This window comes from Danio rerio, chromosome 15 (genome assembly GCF_049306965.1).
Source record: "Danio rerio strain Tuebingen ecotype United States chromosome 15, GRCz12tu, whole genome shotgun sequence".
NCBI lineage: Eukaryota > Metazoa > Chordata > Actinopteri > Cypriniformes > Danionidae > Danio > Danio rerio.
The window spans coordinates 4131376-4148809 of NC_133190.1; the positions used below are offsets into that span (position 1 = coordinate 4131376).

General features: G+C 38.4%; 2 protein-coding genes and 1 long non-coding RNA gene across 23 annotated transcripts in view; 1 reads left to right on the forward strand and 2 right to left on the reverse strand.

The window, feature by feature from the left end:
- The window catches only part of mindy4b (MINDY family member 4B), a 31333-nt gene extending 28635 nt beyond the window's left edge, over window positions 1-2698 (reverse strand). For 5 of the 19 annotated variants that reach the window (XR_012391253.1, XM_073924348.1, XM_073924350.1 and 2 more), the window contains exon 1: window positions 2204-2413. Coding sequence is in view for 5 of the 19 variants with exons in the window: in XM_073924352.1 (XP_073780453.1) it covers window positions 2204-2218 (15 nt within the window). In the remaining 14 variants the exon portion in view is untranslated. Of the gene's footprint in view, window positions 1-2203 lie in introns of all 19 variants that reach the window. The other 14 variants (XR_012391252.1, XR_012391255.1, XM_073924347.1 and 11 more) reach the window with 12 other exon arrangements.
- Window positions 2699-8102: 5404 nt separating this feature from the next.
- clrn1 (clarin 1) lies at window positions 8103-17316 on the reverse strand. Its single transcript, NM_001002671.1, has 3 exons — window positions 16884-17316; window positions 11605-11784; window positions 8103-8916 (listed from the first exon to the last, which is right to left on the reverse strand). The coding sequence occupies exons 1-3, from the start codon at window positions 17134-17136 to the stop codon at window positions 8651-8653; spliced, it is 699 nt and encodes a 232-aa protein (NP_001002671.1). The 5' UTR covers window positions 17137-17316; the 3' UTR covers window positions 8103-8650.
- LOC141378009 (uncharacterized) lies at window positions 8463-15526 on the forward strand. Of its 3 annotated transcripts, none has more exons than XR_012391271.1 (4): window positions 8463-8765; window positions 10426-10556; window positions 11607-11773; window positions 13281-14997. It is a non-coding gene; the product is annotated as an uncharacterized lncRNA (long non-coding RNA). The 3 variants fall into 3 exon arrangements; XR_012391272.1 differs by lacking the exon at window positions 8463-8765 and adding an exon at window positions 10272-10321 and having other exon boundaries at window positions 13281-15526; XR_012391273.1 differs by lacking the exon at window positions 8463-8765 and adding an exon at window positions 10272-10321 and having other exon boundaries at window positions 14352-14997.
- Window positions 17317-17434: the final 118 nt, after the last annotated feature.

The following is a 17434-nucleotide window of genomic DNA, read 5'->3' on the forward strand; positions in this document are numbered from 1 at the left end:
ACGCAATAAATAAATAAAATAACATTATGAGAAAAAGGTTAGACTTATTTTATTTCAGCTACACAGTAATGCAACATTTGCAGTTAGTTTAAGTTGATGTACAAAAAGTAACTAAAAATGGAATAAAACTATTATAATTTATTATATATATATATATATATATATATATATATATATATATATATATATATATATATATATATATATATTGTAGTAAACAATATTATAATTAAAGACAAAAACACTTTTAGGAAAATTCAAGTAATTCACTTTTGATTATATATATATATATATATATATATATATATATATATATATATATATATATATATATATATATTTATATATTTATATATCAGCAGTTTTGAATTTTTAAGCTTTTTTTTTGTTAGTCTACAGAATAATAATAATAATAATTCGTTCATTTATATAACAAACCATTGTTATACAATAACTAATTACTCTAACGTGCCTAGTTAACCTAGTTAATTAAAAAACCTCTGTCTGAGTCTGCTTGAATCTGATTGCAAACTGTTGATTGCCGTGTAATATTCTGCAATAACAGCACTCGTACAGCCTCTTCACCCTTGTGTATTACTCCGCCCTCATAGAGTGAATAAACTCACTATAGTTGGACAAATATTGCAGCTGTTGGACAACATCATGTACTTTTGAGGCTTCTTAGGCAAGAATGTAGTTGTTTAGTTTGCAACTATGCAGTTTATTTATAAGGATAGTGCCTATATTTACATGTTTATAATTTTAGAGATTCAGCACATTGGCGGCCATCAGCCTGTCTTTGAGCAGAGCAAAGACGGTTGAAGTTCTGCCACAAGATGGCAACAGAGACCACATAATATGTACTTAGGGGAGGAATAACTTAAAATTCAAGCTACAGCTGATCAAGTCATAATAAAACAGGTACGTGATATTCTAAGTCGATCTCTCTCTTGTGTATGTTGTAGCGATGTATTTATACCCTAGTAATCTGCTCGTGTTTGCTTTGCTTTGACTTTTTCACTGTTAATTGTTGTGATCTCTCGATTGCAACAGATATCTCTGTAGACTGATGGCATTTCATCCCGTTCAGCTTTGTAATCTTAAAATGTGAGCAAAATCACCTGTTTTGTCATCACTTTAGACATTACGCTAGAGAATCATTCAAATGCTACCTTTAATATGATATTGGTGAGGTAGCAACGGTTTCTGTTGTTCTGACGTCAGCTGCAGATGTGAATGAACGGCAGAAGAAAGTAGTTCCTCAGACAAAAGGGTTTGTAGGCTCTCCATGTTTGATCTTCATTTTTATGTACACGATTATGCTGTGAAACTGTTGTATACAGTAAACACAATATCACACTCGTAGCAGTGCGATATGGCTGTATATAGTCACTAGTGGGACACAACGCACACCTCCAACCAGTGTCGATATACAGCCAAATTGCACTGCTAAGAGTGTGATATTGATCATATATGTACACACACACACACACCCCTGCTGAAAAATCCAGCTTAAACCAGCCTAGGCTGATTGGCTGGTTTTAGCTGGTCAACCAGGCTGGTTTTAGAGGGGTTTTGGTCTTAGCTGGTTAGGCTGGGAGATGACCAGCTAAAACCAGCGTGACCAGCCTAGCCAGGCTGGGAGCCCAGCCAAAACCAGCTATGTCCAGCTTAAACCAGGCTGGTCAAGCTGGTTTTAGCTGGATTTAGTTGGTCATTTTCCAGCCTGACCAGCTAAGACCAGGCTGGAAATGGCTGGAAACCAGCCTGGAAATGGCCAAAACCCCTCTAAAACCAGCCTGGTCGACCAGCTAAAACCAGCCAACCAGCCTAGGCTGGTTTAAGCTGGATTTTTTAGCAGGGACTAAACTAAAACAGTATCCCAATTTGCAAATTAAGTGAAAGAAAATAAAGAAATAAAATAAAAACTGAAGAAAACAATATTAATTTTGTTAATAAACTTGAAAATCCTTTTCATTTCTTTAAAAGAGCTAGAGATACTTTTTAAATATGTAATGGCACATAACATTTAGACTTATGTTTAAACAGAAGCTGCTTGAAATGTATTTCAGTTGCCATTTATTTATCACTCATTTAAAAACGGTGTCAGTCTACGTCGGCCACAAACCGCAAACCAAAACGTAGCTTCCTGTCAGCTCTGCATTCGATTAGCACAGCAGTAACACATGTCTGAGAATCTTACCTTATCTGTCGCCATGATCGCTGAACTGCCAAACTCTGGTGAGAATCCTTCAAACCTCAGTGTGAAAGAGGTCGACGAGACAAGGCTTATAAACCCGACACTTTATATTCCGCACATGACAGAAAGACGCTTTTGACTGTACTCTTTCCTGGCAGCAGGAGGAGGACTTTTCTTTTCTGTTTGGTTTGAATTCAGTGCGAACAAAGCAGTGCTGTTTAGTGATGTCATGAGTGATGAGAGCTGCTTCTCTCTTCTTTCACTGTATTGTCTTTGGATGGGTAAAGGGATAGTTCTCTCAGAAATGAAAATTTAGGTCATTGACCAAATACATAATTTTTGTCTTCTGTAGAATATTAAAGGGGGCCTATTATGCCTATTATGCCTATGACCTATTACAAGATGTAAAATAAATCTCTGATGTGCCTATAGTGTGTATGTGAAGTTTCCACTCATTTTAACCCATAAATAATGTTTTAGAACTATTCAGAACTGCTCATTTTAGCCTTTAATCCAAATTGTGGCATTTATATATATTTATATACAGTTGAAGTCAGAATTATTAGCCCCCTTTGAATTTTTATTTTTTTTTTAAATATTTCCCAAATGATGTTTAACAGAGCAAGGAAATTTTCACAGTATGTCTGATAATATTTTTTCCTTTTGGATAAAGTAATATTTGTTGTATTTTGGCTAGAATGAAAGCAGTTTTAAATTTTTTTAAAAACATTTTAAAGTCAAAATTATTAGCCCCTTTAAGCTATATTTTTCTCGATAGTCTACAGTGCAGCCATCATCATACAATAACTTGCCTAATTACCCTAACCTGCCTAGTTAACCTAATTAACATAGTTTAACCTTTAATAAGTGTGTTTAAACCCATCATAAAAGTGATTTTTGCAGAATAGGTCACCTCTGAAGGGAAGACTCTGAAGGGAATTGCCTTGTTTTCCTTCTGGAGCATCAGTGAGAGTTTAAACCTTTTTTAACAGTTGTGTTTGAGACTCCCAATCAGAAAACCACACACTGTATTGAAAACCAAAGGTGTGCAAACTTTTGCAGGGGGGTATTTTACTAATTTAAGCTAGATTTTTGTGTAGTGAACTATATGTAAACATATTTTATGTAAAATATCTAAATAGAAATGATCATGCATTTTGTACGATCTCTCTTATTTTGTTTAAGTTATTCACATTTTGGCAAGTTCCTCAAGGGGTATGTAAACCTTTGAGCACAACTGTATCATCAAGAAACGAAGCTCATGCTCTTGACACTCATGCTCTTGATTTTTTTTTTTTTTTTTTGCCCAGGCTGTGTGTTATATCACCTTATTCTCCACCGACGAGCGGGCGCTGCCATTTCAATCTTTTTGGCTTGAGACTTCCGGTCTCATTCACTTCCATTCGTTTTTTGACGTTAAAAACTGCTCGATACGCTGCTTGATGTTGCAATTTGATATTTTCTTATTATATTATTCTACTTGGTCTGTATAGTCATGCAAACATTTGTTTGTAGAGCGAGTAGTTTGACCGTTTTCTGCCGTTTATTATTCCTAGTCATTTCTCCCATATTCGACTGAATCGGAAGTTCTAAGACAATCGCAAAAACAGGTGCACTTCCGCATTTTAGAATAAGGTCAATAATATTGTAAATTATGTTCAATATCTTGCATTGATGATTGTTATTTCTTTATAGGACCTCAGTGTATCATCAGGAGCCATAGGCATTGATTTAGATTTGCCTGTGTTTATGTTTATTTTTTTAAAACTTGACTCTTTGCATTATATAAATCTCCAATGACCGCAGATTCAGCTAAACTCCTCTTTAATGTAATCTACTGACAGAAAAATGTGATCTACAATATTTCTTTAAAGGCCTGAAGGTAAGTAACTGTAAAGTTTCATTTTTTGGGTGAACTATTCATTTAAAACCTGCTATATCGATCCAGCGTTCAGAAAATGTACTGTATGTTTATACAAATAAAAACAAGCCATTGAAGATACAGATTTATTATGAGTAAAGGCACTGAAGTTTATAGTGAGCTGCTTTCAGAATTGAAGCTGCAAGTACATCATTGTGTTTTCTGCTTGTAATTGTTAATATTTTTGGCCCCTCTCATCCTACATCCTAACAATCACAACTCATGAGCATAATATTCATCAAATAGCTAAACATACAGGACAAGCTTTTTGATTTACATAGTTTTTTAATTCCCATGTTTTTTGAAACTGGAGTACCCAAAGGAAACCCACGCAAACACGGGGAGAACATGCAAAATCCACACAGAGATGGCCGAGCTGGGACTCAAACTATCAACCCTTTGCTGTGAAGTGACAGTGCTTTTAAAATACAAAATATTCAACGTGTAGCCAAGACTTTACCAAAATGTTTTATTTATTAACATACAGTACAGTTGTTAACTTACAAAACACTTCTGAAGCATTTATTAATCTTACTTCGCGTTTTACAATATTATGTTTGATTTTATTATTAGTAAATACTGCCTGTAACCTGAGCTATCATGAAGGATTAACAGCCCTTTTTTACAAAAATGAGTAAAGACTACAGCAAACTATTGCTTATTGTTAGTTAATGCATTAACTAATATTAAACGATGGAACTCATTTATAGTTTTATTATATATATATGTATATATATATATATATATATATATATATATGTATATATATATATATATATATATATATATATATATATATATATAAGTTCTGTTTAAAGTGAGTTGTCTTTATGAATACAGACAAATGCCACTTCCCAGCAACAATTGTTTTTGTTTAAAAGACGTCTAGTCGACATCCAAACGTAGATGTCTTAGCTAAAGCAATGCTCAATTTGGGCAGTCAGTGAAGGACTTCTAACAGAAACCTAAAAATTTAATGACTAGTCTATTTTTGGACTGTTGTTAAGATTGTTGTAAAACAAACCAAGCCGATGGTCAGCTGTTGGAATTTTTCTGGTTAGCATTGGTCTGGCTAATGGTTTGGAGCAAGTTTCAGCATGTAGAATCACGTTGGTCGTCAGTTGAAGAGAGCACTTTGATTGGTTATTCAGCAACCCTACTGATATAGCCAGCTTCAACCAGCCTAGACTGGTTGGCTGGTTTTAGCTGGTCAACCAGGCTGGTTTTAGAGGGGTTTTGGCAACTTCCAGGCTGGTCTCCAGCCTGGTCTTAGTTGGTCAGGCTGGAAGATGACCAGCTAAAACCAGCGTGACCAGCCTAGCCAGGCTGGGAGCCCAGCCAAAACCAGCTATGTCCAGCTTAAACCAGGCTGGTCAAGCTGTTTTTAACTGGTTTTAGCTGGTCATTTGCCAACCTGACCAGCTAAGACCAGGCTGGAAATGGCTGGAAACTAGTCTGGAAGTGGCCAAAACCCCTCTAAAACCAGCCTGGTTGACCAGCTAAAACCAGCCAACCAGTCTAGGCTGGTTTAAGCTGTTTTTTTTTCAGCAGGGAACAAATCAGAGCACGAGAACAAAAACTAAAGTGATGTACTTAAGTAAACAATTTATGTCAAGTAGGAACACAAAGAAGGTGGCTGTAATTTTGCTGCATTTCTCAAATATTTGCAAATGATACGGATTTTTAGCCAAAAAAGTCTGTTTAGACATTTTTTAGGCCCTGTCCACACGAACACAGGTATTTTCAAAGCCGTACTTTTTTCTATACGGTTTCGCTGTTTGTCCACACAAAAACGCAGTCAGGACTGAAACCAAACTTTTTGAAAACTCTAACCAGATTTTCCAAAACTCCGGATAAAGCACGGTCATGTAGAAACTACAACCGGAGTTTACGTCTCACGATGTCAGCGTACACAGCTTTATGCTTTCTGATTGGCCAACACAACTGCTTTTACACTAAATGAGGAAAACGCAAATGAGGCAAAATCCCACACATCCACAGCAACCGCATCACATATTTGCATATCTGAGGCTTTCCTTGCCCTGCTCTCCAAACAAATAAGGAATTACGGATTTGATCAACTGGTCTCTGAATGCAATTGACACCATCTTTTCGACGAGAAGTCTAAGTTCAGGGGAACCCAACTGTCCTGCAGGAACATTTGCAGCTCTATACATAATGGACATGTGAGAGAAGTGGCATGTCATGTGCCTGGCTGCTCTGTCCCTGGAGGATATTTAAGATATCTATTCAGAACTCAGAATAGGGTTTCTGCTGATGGGCTTAGGAAGTGGTCAGTGCGACTTAAAACCCCAACAAGCAGGCCAGCTGGATTGAAATGATGGTGAGAAGGTTTTGTTAGTATTTAGTCTGTGGCTATAGACCGCAAATTGGAAAACATTGGGGAGAAACTAGCAGCTTTGCAACAAGATTTAGACAGACCTGGAGACCAGTGTCAGACATTAGATATTTGCAAAATTGACAGATATTGACCCTAATACTGACCCAAATTTATTCTCTTTCCGCTTCCCTGTGGCTTTCCTGCCAGACGGCCTCGGCTAGAGACAAACAACTTTTCCCGGAGCACTTGATAACGAGATGCTCAAGTTCCTTCCTTCCCTCCCCTTTCCCTGTTTCAAGAGTGTTCACGTCTAGAACGTGCTGACGTGAGATGTCTAATTTAGCCAATCAGAACAGTTAGACGCATTCATGTCTGCGCTGTTTACGAAGATAAAAGCCTTTGAATATTTTCCAGACACATTTAGCTGCTAGATGTTAGTCAGGTAACGTTTCCATGTTCCTTCTTAATGCCAACTGTGCAAATAATTATCGATAAGATGCTTATGATAAGCCGTTGTTTGTTTACCTTCAAGGTCTGCTTCTTTAAGTTGCTTGATGCATCTGTGTGCACGTGAACCAGCTGGTGAGCGCCAGCACACATACATATTATGTACATCTTGACATGCGAAAGTGTTTCTCCATATGTTTGCATCGAAGATGTTCACAATACATACTCACCCACTGTGTGTAGTCAAATGTTTACAAATAAAAGCTCAGCCCTTTAGAGCTCATTTCTGGTTAATGTTTGGAATAGATGTTTGATTGTTCTTTCCGGAAAAAAAAACTCCTGAACGTCCTCACCTATGTTAACAGCGCTTTTTGAATCTACAGGTAAAGAAATTCGTTCCAGAAATTTTACGGATATTTACCGGTATCACTGTCTGAAAGGGGCTTATGTCTATGTGTTTATGTGCTTGTCCTGTGGCTTTTTTCCTCCTGATCTCACACTGCCCTACTTCAAGAATAGTATGAGAGGGACTTTTTTTGCCTCCCTCTTCCCTCATGTATCTTATGTCCTCTTTCTAAAAGCTATCTTTACGGTCGGGGGGGGGTCCAATTTCACTACATGTAAAAGTGTATGTGACAAAAAAAGGCCTTTTGTCATCATTATATTTTGTGTTGTTTATCATTCATCATTCATTCATCTTCTGCTGCTTTTCCGTGGCCGGGTCGCGGGGGCAGCAGTCTTAGAAGAGAACTCCAGACTTCCCTATCCCCAGACACTTCCTCCAGCTCCTCCGGGTTGATCCCGCGGCGTTCCCAGGCCAGCCAAGAGCAATAGTCCCTCCAGTGTGTCCTGGGTCTTCCCCTAGGCCACCTCCCTGGAACAAGCCTGGAACACCTCCCTTGGTAGGCGTCCAAAAGGCAGATGCCCGAGCCAACTCAGCTGACTTCTCTCGATGTGGAGGAGCAGCGACTCCCGGGTGTCAGAGCTCATCACCCTATCCATAAGAGTGCGCCCTGCCACCCTTCGACACCCTGTGTTGTTAATCCACAGAACAGTAACTCACCTTTGTTAACACTTTTGAATTGATTTGTATGCAATTTACTCATTCAAATACTTAATTCCCTATTTGGTGTAACCCCGCATAAAAGTGTCATAATCGTCGCCTGTTAGTTTGCATCATTTTTGCATTTTCATGTGAATAGACATTTTTTTTTATTTAAATGAAAGCAGGGAAAATCCATTTTATAAAATGCCTGTGTATGTGTGGACATGGCCTTAGACATCTATTAAACAAAACTGCTTGGTGGGTCAGCTTATCTAATGCGGACATTCATACATATTTAAGTGTGGCTTAAGGGTCAAAATACTTTTTGTTGTCAGCGCAGAGAATCGCCAATTGTCGCATCCCTTTTGTGCGAATAAAAGCTCGGCGAGCAGAGGAAACTGTGATGTCCCCATGCAGACTGGAAACTACAGGCTGTTTTCATCAGCCGCTCGAAACAGTGAGCGTTAATTGTTTCAGTGATTGACAGACTGAATGTTCTTCCCTCCAGACACACGAGCATCTCCAGGCTCAACACCACCACGTGCTCTCAATGGCTTAAGAGGCTCAAATGTGCCTTGACTTTCCGCTGTAAACAAAGCGGATGCTGGCGTCCAGAAGACTCCTATTGAGAAGCGCTCCTCGATGCGGGTGGATGTCGTGTGCAGGGGAGGAAGACGAACAAAAGAAAAGAGCCGCTCAGTACATGAGATCTGCAGCTCCGGTGCTGGCGTCGGACTCTTTGGCCTGTTGAAAGGGGAACTGGATCCCGGCCAGGCGGATGAGCAGGACGTTGAGGCCGTGCAAGAGGAAGGTGAGGAAGATGAGCCAGAAGGACCTGTCGTAGCACTCGCTGTGAGTCTTGTAGACGAAGCTGCCCTCGTTGAAGTTGAAGATGATCTCAGTGAGGTGGTGCAGCTTGACCTCAGAGGAGAACAAAATGAGGACCAAGCAGGCGCAGAAAGCTGGCAGGAAACACAACATTGCATTAGTGGCCTATCACATTTTCAGCAGTGCAGAGGCATTTTTTTTTCTGGTCTGAGAGCTGTCAAAAGGTACATGTACCTGAGTCTATATGTACTGTATAATACAATTTAGCTCCTTAAGGACCATATTGACTAAAGCTGTGGTTAATCAACTCTACATCTATTCTGAGATTTTTAAAATTCTCTGTTAAAGCAATTCTGAGTTTAGTTTTAGAGTTTTTACCATAGATATATACATTAGATGTCGCCTGGCCTATTGTTGTCTATTGGACGGAATGCGTCAATAGCGCCGCCATCTTGCTACAGGGTAGCGCTCCTTTTAAATGAATGCGGGACCAAGGTACAGTGGAGGACTGTGGCCATCCAAAGCCAGAGATATACACATATAAACATATATCTATGATCATTTTTCCTGAATGTTAGTGTGTAATTTTTTTTCTAATTACGAAAATTACAATTTTACATCACTTTTCTACATTGATGGATCAGTGACCGCACGGGCATTCCTGACAAAAAGCTTGTGCTTGTGTGTACAGAAATGTACTATTCACCCTCCCTGTTAAATGTAATCTAATCCGTGTCCTGAAACACACCTCCTCTGCTGCTTTCACTTCTCATACTGACGGAGGGAGCGATTCGTTTATGAATGAATCCCCCAAACGACTCTTTCACTAACGTTAGCCGACAATAATGCAAGTTTCTGCCAGCGCAGCATCTCGTCATATTTCTTTTGCATTGTTTGCTGATTTTATACAACAAAACTAGCATAAGCCGAGTGTTTAGTGCGAGTTGGAGCTGCTTTGCTGTATGGTGAATGCAGTAAGTGACTGTCATCATCAATAACGTTACCTGATTAGCACAAAAGTTCAGAACATACAAAAACAAAAAAAAAACTTAATATTACCTATGAAATGTTCTGCCTTTGTGCTTTGTTTTCTTTGTTTGCTCGTTACTACACCCGTAGACAGTGCTAAAGTCCCGCATCTTCACGTAATAACACTGTCTTGACTAGTGCGGTTGAATGACATTTGTCCTGGGAGCACTGTACCAATATGGCAGCGTTATTGACGCATGCTCAGGGTCCCTATGCGATATTTAGTGTATATTTCTATGAGTTTTTACCAGCAGGGGGCATTCAACTTGCAGTCTGTGTGGGTCCTAACGCCCATATCATATATATGCAACACATTCCAAATAAAGTTGGCACAGGTGCAGCTTAGGGCCGGTAAACAGATAAATTGGTTTAAATAATGATGTGATGTGAAACAGGTGATGTCAACAGGTGATTGTTATTATGATTTGGTACAAAAGCAGCACCCAAGAAAGGTCTAATCCTTTAGTAGCAAAGATGGGCTGAGGATCACCAGTTTGCCCACAAATACATGTAAAAATTAGGCCTGTCAAAATTAATGTGTTAACGCATGTGATTAATTTTAAATATTTTTTAATAATATTTTTTATTTCCTGTTGTGGCCAACGTGTGTTTAGGGATGGTGCGTCCATAGAGGCAACCTAGGCGGGCGCCTTGGGCAGCAGAATAGTGAGCGAACCCCCCGGCTTCACCTTTATCAGCTACACTGACCCTCTCCCTCACGGTCTTTGCTTTCATCAGCAAAAAGGTTACTTTCTTTTTCACTTTTGGCCTGAGGGCGACGTGATTGCCGTTTGCCTAGAGCGCCAGTTCAGTTTGCCCCGGCCCTGCGTGTGTTTAACATGCAAAGAAAGAAGACCAAGGACGCACTTTCAGAAGGAAAGTTTCATTCATTCATTTTCTCGTCAGCTTAGTCCCTTTATTAATCCGGGGTCGCCACAGCGGAATGAACCGCCAACTTATCCAGCAAGTTTTTACGCAGCGGATGCCCTTCCAGCCGCAACCCATTTCTGGGAAAAGGAAAGTTTCAGTATAAAATAATTAATGTCGCATCATCAGGCTAACTTGCGTTTCCTCCAGAGTTTCATGCAATTTCGGGTGTTTCATCTTTAATCTTTAGACTTTAACTGCAGTTCAGCAGTTCACTCTCATTCCGCAGATTTTTTTTCAGGATGTTTTAATGGCGTTTGATACCGCATGGCGAACAGAAAGAAAAACCTCCGCATTTTGGGACTCGTGTGATCCTTTAAGGTATTAAAAATTTGCTGCTTACATGGTCAACTCTTAATCAGTATTATCTTAATAATAAAAGCGGAGTATTGGTGTCCATGTAAATGTACTCAGTGAAAATGGCAGATGAAGTCGCAAGCTGTCAGACAGCCCTATTCTCTGCCCTATTCTCTAATCATGCGTCCATGAGCCCCCACATTTCATAAGTTTCACGTTGCTGTGTCAGAATCCTTGCTTGTAAAATACAGACATACTTTAGAGCGCGTAGTTTAAGCAAATTTGATGAATGCCATTGTGCGTGTTCATGAACCTGAAGGGATCCCTCCCTCCCTCCGCTGTGTTGCGCACGCGTGTGTGTGTAGTCCACTTGGAATCCAACATGGAAATCATTTTTGAGACTGTTTTGAAATCCAAATGGCATTTAATGCCTGTCCTTTTATTTCTGTAATAAATATGGCGTTTCGGGATTAACCGTGAAAAATCACTTCGAATTTAAATTTTACTTGAATTACAGTCAAAAATATGGTGTTGTGTTTAAACTTGCTTGTATTGTTTGCATCTCTTACAGCTGATCATGTTCCAGAGGTAAAGGCCCTGGGGTCCATGCAGCGTCTCATATGGGCTCCCGAAAGCATTGTAAAAGAAGAATCCACAGCACACCGAGGAGAAGACGATGAGCACCGAGCAGAAGAAGATCACGCTCACGTGAAGACTGGCTGGAACCACATCCATCAGGTCAGGAAAAACTACACAGAGAGCCAAGAGAGCATAACATCAGACACTGAGTATATAAATTATCCAGCTTGATCTCATGAGGAAATATAACTTTTTTTACGTTTGGTCAGTGGCCAATTGGAAAAAGTTGAGTTGTACGAAAATACCACAAAGGACTTATCTTAAATCTCGAAAAGGGGTTAAATAGGTGCCCTTTAAATCAAGAAGCATTTTCTAGACCTCAAACTGTGGTATGTGTACCACTAGTGGTACGCAGGCTTACTTCTAGTGGTACACGAAGGAATCACTGAGTAATGAAAGAAAAAATGAACAATTTTAATCATTTGATAACACCGATGTGATCAGCATTAGCTATTCTCTAAAGCCTACGCTCAAAGCGCTGTGCTTAGAATGTTTACTTTAGTGCATTGCGTCATCAGCTGCTAAAAATCAATCCAGTTGGCGAAGAACTAGAGAACTAGAACTAGAAATAGAGGTTCATCGTGCTTGCAGAGCAGATACACGCTAGAGTAGTGGTCCCCAACCCTCAGGCCACAGACCGGCACCAGCCTATAGCTCAACTAGTACCGGGCCGCACAAAACAATTATTAATTATTTCTGTTCCGAGTCTGAATGATCATTTATTTTGATATTTTTTTTTATTTTGCAAAAATCACCGTATTCTCTTGTTACGTCTACTGTAGGTCACTTAAGTGCCAACATTTAACCCACAGGCTAGCGAAATGAGTTAGAACTGCACGACGCACTTGCGAATTCCAGGTGTACACAGTTGAAAACATTTTACCTTTTCAGAATGCCGCACCGCGAGTCACGTTACAAGAACCGACTGATCAGCCTCATAGTTTTTTATGGAATATAATTTCGTTAGGCTAGTTATCTCAGATAAACACAGAACACTCAAACACTGCAGTGCTTATTAATTTCTCCATACATAAAACTTCAGAGTGCAGCAATGTTTTGTCAGCTTGACATCCTCTGAGAAAAACGGGTTCCCTACCAATCTTCATACAAGTTAATGTTTAGATTTCCAACAGTTTAACAAAAATGTCATATGTACATGCAACATACATTTCAAAATTGATCAGAAATTGTAGGAATATGACTCGTTTTCAAACTGTGCACTGCTGTCGCTTCAATACTGGTCATTATGGTGGTACTTGGAGAGACAGTTTATTTTTGAGGTGGCACTTGGTGAAAAAGTTTGAGAACCACTTTTCTAGACAAAAAAAAAAAAACACTGTCTTGTTTTAAGGGATAATAAGTCAAAATTAAGTGAGTTTTTCAATAAACAAGCAAAATAATCTGCCAATGGGAAGCCAAATTAACCTTATTTCAATTTGCAGATTGTCTTGCTTGATTTATGAAAAAAACTCACTTAATTAATTTCTGAAAACAAGACCATATTTTTTGCTTGTCTAGAAAAATTTTCTTGATTTAAGAATTGTTACATATTTGGACGACAGACGAAACAGAAACCCAAAGTTTTTTTTTTTTTTTTTTTTTGCAGTGACATGACCAGGGCCAGACGGAATCTGTGGACGTTTTTTGCTATTTCTGTGGAGAATTTTGGTAAAAATCTGCGGATTTCTGCGGATTTATTTTGGGAGTATCCAGCGGAGTATCATACCTAAAACCTTAATATATTAAATAAAAAGTAATAAATTACTGAATACAAACTGAATAAATTCAGATTTACACATTTACTCAAGTAAATAAACAGAATAAATAATAGGCTAAAAATCTGCAGAATTCTGCGGAATTCTGCTGAAAATCTGCGGAATTCTGCGCGCCCAGATTCCGTGTGGGCCTACATATGACTCATTTCTGTCTGCATCTTCGTGTATTTTCTTGTAACTAAAAACAAACCCATGATGACAGTATTGTTTTGTTCTGCTAAACATCGGCCTCTTAAATCTGGGGCTTTACCAGATCTCATTAGGAAGGAATGCTGAAGCTGTCATAAAAGATCTGTCAATTGAAACTCATTCAAAGCCCATCAATGAGAAGATTCCATCTTAAAAACCATGATAAAACCATTGAAAAGAAATATGCAGTTTGGTTCTAATGAAGCAGAGGTTTGTACTTTTATAGGTTAAATAAGAATTTTAATTGTTATGTTTATTGCTGTTTGAGTGCATGTTTGTGCGGGTCAGGTTTTGTCTACAAGAACAGTGGAACTTGACTGCTGTAATGTATAGCAAGTTTACAATTATGCTCAATTATGAAACAATTTACAAATATTTTGGTCAATATCAGTGAGTCAAGGTAATTAGTATTGTCATCATTTACAATGCAGTCATTTTTTTTATTTGTTTTCAATGGACCTCCTGTTATAAAAACCAATACAGTGTCACTGTCTCAAGCATATCAGTAAACGACAGCTCTTATAAATTAAAAAGAAAATGTATATAATGTCAATTAATGCCTAATTTTACAAGTGGCTAATTAAGTAAATCACAATATTTTTTAATTCATATATTTATGAAAACATAAGAATTGATACATTTTATCACTGAAATCCATGTCCGCTGGGGAGACATTAGTTCATTTTCCTTCAGCTTTGTCCCTTATTTTTTAGGGGCTGCCACAGCGGAATGAACCAGCAACTATTCCAGCATATGTTTTCCGCAGTGAATGCCCTTCCAGCCACAACCCAGGACTAGGCAACACCAATACACACTCATGCACACACACTCTCATACACTAAGGCCACATTTGTTTACCTAATTCAGCTATAGCTCATGTGTTTGGACAGAGGGGGAAACCAGCTCGGACTCAAAACAGTGTCCTTCTTGCTGTGAGGCGACAGTGCTAGCCACTGAGCCACCGTGCCTCTCTCTGGTGTGACACTACATGCTAATTTTAAGTCTGGCATTTTTACTGGCAATAACGGACCCCATTCAAGCCCATGAAGTGCACCTGATTTTTGTCTGTTTTGGATCCACTTTAAAATGTTTTATGTTTTGTTTGGTGTTTATTGAAAAATGTCCATCAATCATAGTTAAAAACAAATATGATTCATTATTTCAAATACAACGAGTAGCACCGTGTCCAGTAATAAAGATAACTCACTCTCACACTATTTGAATATTATTAAGAGTTGTTTTTCTTAATTTTTGCTGTCACTTTCTTGGATAATTGTGCTTTAAAGAACTTTATGTTGACCAGATTGTAAGATAGTAATATCTTGTATATGAATAGCGATAAAATAAAAACGTGTAAAACTGCAGTGGTAGATGCCATGTGATTTGGGTCATCGAAAATGAAATCGATTTGAGAATTTGGGTGCACCAACCTTTGTTAAAAATGCAAAAAGTTAGCATAGAGCCCTAAAGACAATAAATAAGTATTGGAATGAAATAACGCCTATGGGTGTTTTCACATTTAGTTTGTTTAAAAAGAATCAAACTGGACCAAAAAAACACAAAGGAAACCAGCTGAAGTGACATTAGTCCTTTTGATGGAAAAGAACCCAGTCCCTTTTTAGTCCCTTACTTTTATTAGGCTATTACTGCATATTTTGTTTTGAAATTGAAATATAAAAAGACAAAATTAAAAGTTTAAAACTAAATCCAAATCAAATAGGTGGGCTGACAAAATATGAGCCTTTTGGACACATACATTTTATGGACTTGACATTTTTTAAGTTAACTGTGTGCTCCTTCTCCATTAAGTTAGTAGTAACGTCAAACTCCTGTATTTGATGGTGCCTTTGTTCCAATAAGATGTTCACCTGAGATCTTCAGCATCCTGTTGTGAATATAAAGTGAATCAAAAGTTAGGCGTAACAAAACAAGGATTTTGCTAAATCCTCTCTTGTGATAGTAACTAGACTAATTAGTCTAGTCGAGCAGAGACATTTTCACAGTGTGTCTGATAGTATTTTATCTTCTGGAGATAGTTTTATTTGGGCTAGAATTAAAGCAATTTTAAATTTTAATTCAGAATTATTAGCCCCTTTAAGCTTTATATTTCTTGATAGTCTAAAGAACAAACCATCATTATACAATAACTTGCCTAATTACCCTAACCTGCCTAGTTGCCTAGTTAAACCTTTAATTGTCGCTTTAAGCTGTATAGAAGTGTCTTGAAAAATATATAGTCAAATATTAATTACTGTCATCATGGCAAAGATAAAATAAATCAATTCTGACTTCAACTATATATATATATATATAGATATATAAATGAAGAGTTAAGATGCAAAACCGTGTCGTCTGAAATTGTCATTAAAATATTTTTGAGCATTTTTCTCAGCCTCCTATGTTTATGTTGAGTCATTTCACTTTAAAGGCAATGAAAATAATCTACTCATCACCATAAAATTAAATAACAAAATCTACACACAGAAGTCTGAGAAAAATGATAATTTTAGAAGAAACTTTAAGACGGCAGTTAGAGGTTATATGTGTGTGTGTGTTCATTTATTCATTCATGTTCTTTTCGGCTTAGTCCCTCTATCAATCAGAGGTCACCACAGCGGAATGAACCGCTAACTTATCCAGCATTTGTTTTACGCAGCGGATGCCCTGCGTACATGTAATACAGGGAGAACATGCAAACTACACACAAAAATGCCAACTGACCCAGCCGTGGCTCAAACCAGCAACCTTCTTGCTGTGAGGTGAACGTGCTACTTATTGCACCACTATAACACCCTTATGTAACTGTGTGTTAATCTAATATTTTGTGCATTTGGGTGGGATTTGGACAACTTTTGCGATGGAAAAAGTCAGCTATTTGGCAATAGGGCAAGGTTAGGGACAGGTTTAGTGGTATATTGGTAGATTTAAGGGTGGGTTCAGGCGGGTCAACAGTACAATGTAAACATGTAAATGTACACATAAGTGCATTGTGTCACTTAATTTAATGTACATTTCACACAACTAACAAACCATTAACGACTTTTAGCTCAGTAAACTACAAATTAGCTTCTTATTAATAGTCAGTAAGGTATTAGTTGGGTTTAGGTTTGGGTAGGATTAAGGCCAGTTAAAATAAACTGAGACCTCTTTATTTAATCTAATGTGGTTTTCGCAGCCTATTAAGCCCCTACTCTTTAAGTTCATGGTGTATTTGAAATATTTTCTAATATGATGAAGTTACTCACATGAAAAATAAAAGGGTCTGTCTCCCAGACCACATTGTTTCATCCCATGTCCGTGAAAAAGTCCGTAGTTTGCCTTTCCGATGAATTTACCCAGCTCTGCCCCGGACGCGTTAACAATTTGAGCTCCTGTTTTACACAAAACAGCCGCTTGAACCCAAAACTGAGTGCCCATTGCAGCCGCCACGACTAAAACACAACCAAAACAAAGCACCCCGGCGATGGAGAATATAACTTGCTTTTGACGGTTAGGCATTGTGTTTGGACACGGCGACGCGCACAGCCTCATCAGTGGAAATCCAAACTAAGACGCGCACTGACAATCTTCATGCAATCCAACATGCTGTGGGTTTCTTTGCACGCCTGAATATATGAACGCTATAAAATGGTCTCTAATGATATGTAACACATGCTGTCAGAGGAAAGTTGGATCCCAATGTCTCCTCTGGATAGAGTTACGCCAAGCGCGCTCACTGTACTGCGTTACCAAGCAACCGCTCTGAATGTCTCGCGCCAGTGACCGCGCATGATGTGACCTTACACTGGACAGAGTT

What these genes read in the sequence shown, in the direction of transcription:
- clrn1 (NM_001002671.1), bottom strand. Translation starts at nt 17,136, where the DNA reads ATGCCTAACCGTCAAAAGCAAGTTATATTCTCCATCGCCGGGGTGCTT. An exon ending in CAGACCCTTTTATTTTTCAT is followed by an intron (nt 11,785 to 16,883) that starts GTGAGTAACTTC and finishes CTCTCTGTGTAG; the next exon opens with TTTTTCCTGACCTGATGGAT. An exon ending in CCTCTGGAACATGATCAGCT is followed by an intron (nt 8,917 to 11,604) that starts GTAAGAGATGCA and finishes GTTTCCTGCCAG; the next exon opens with CTTTCTGCGCCTGCTTGGTC.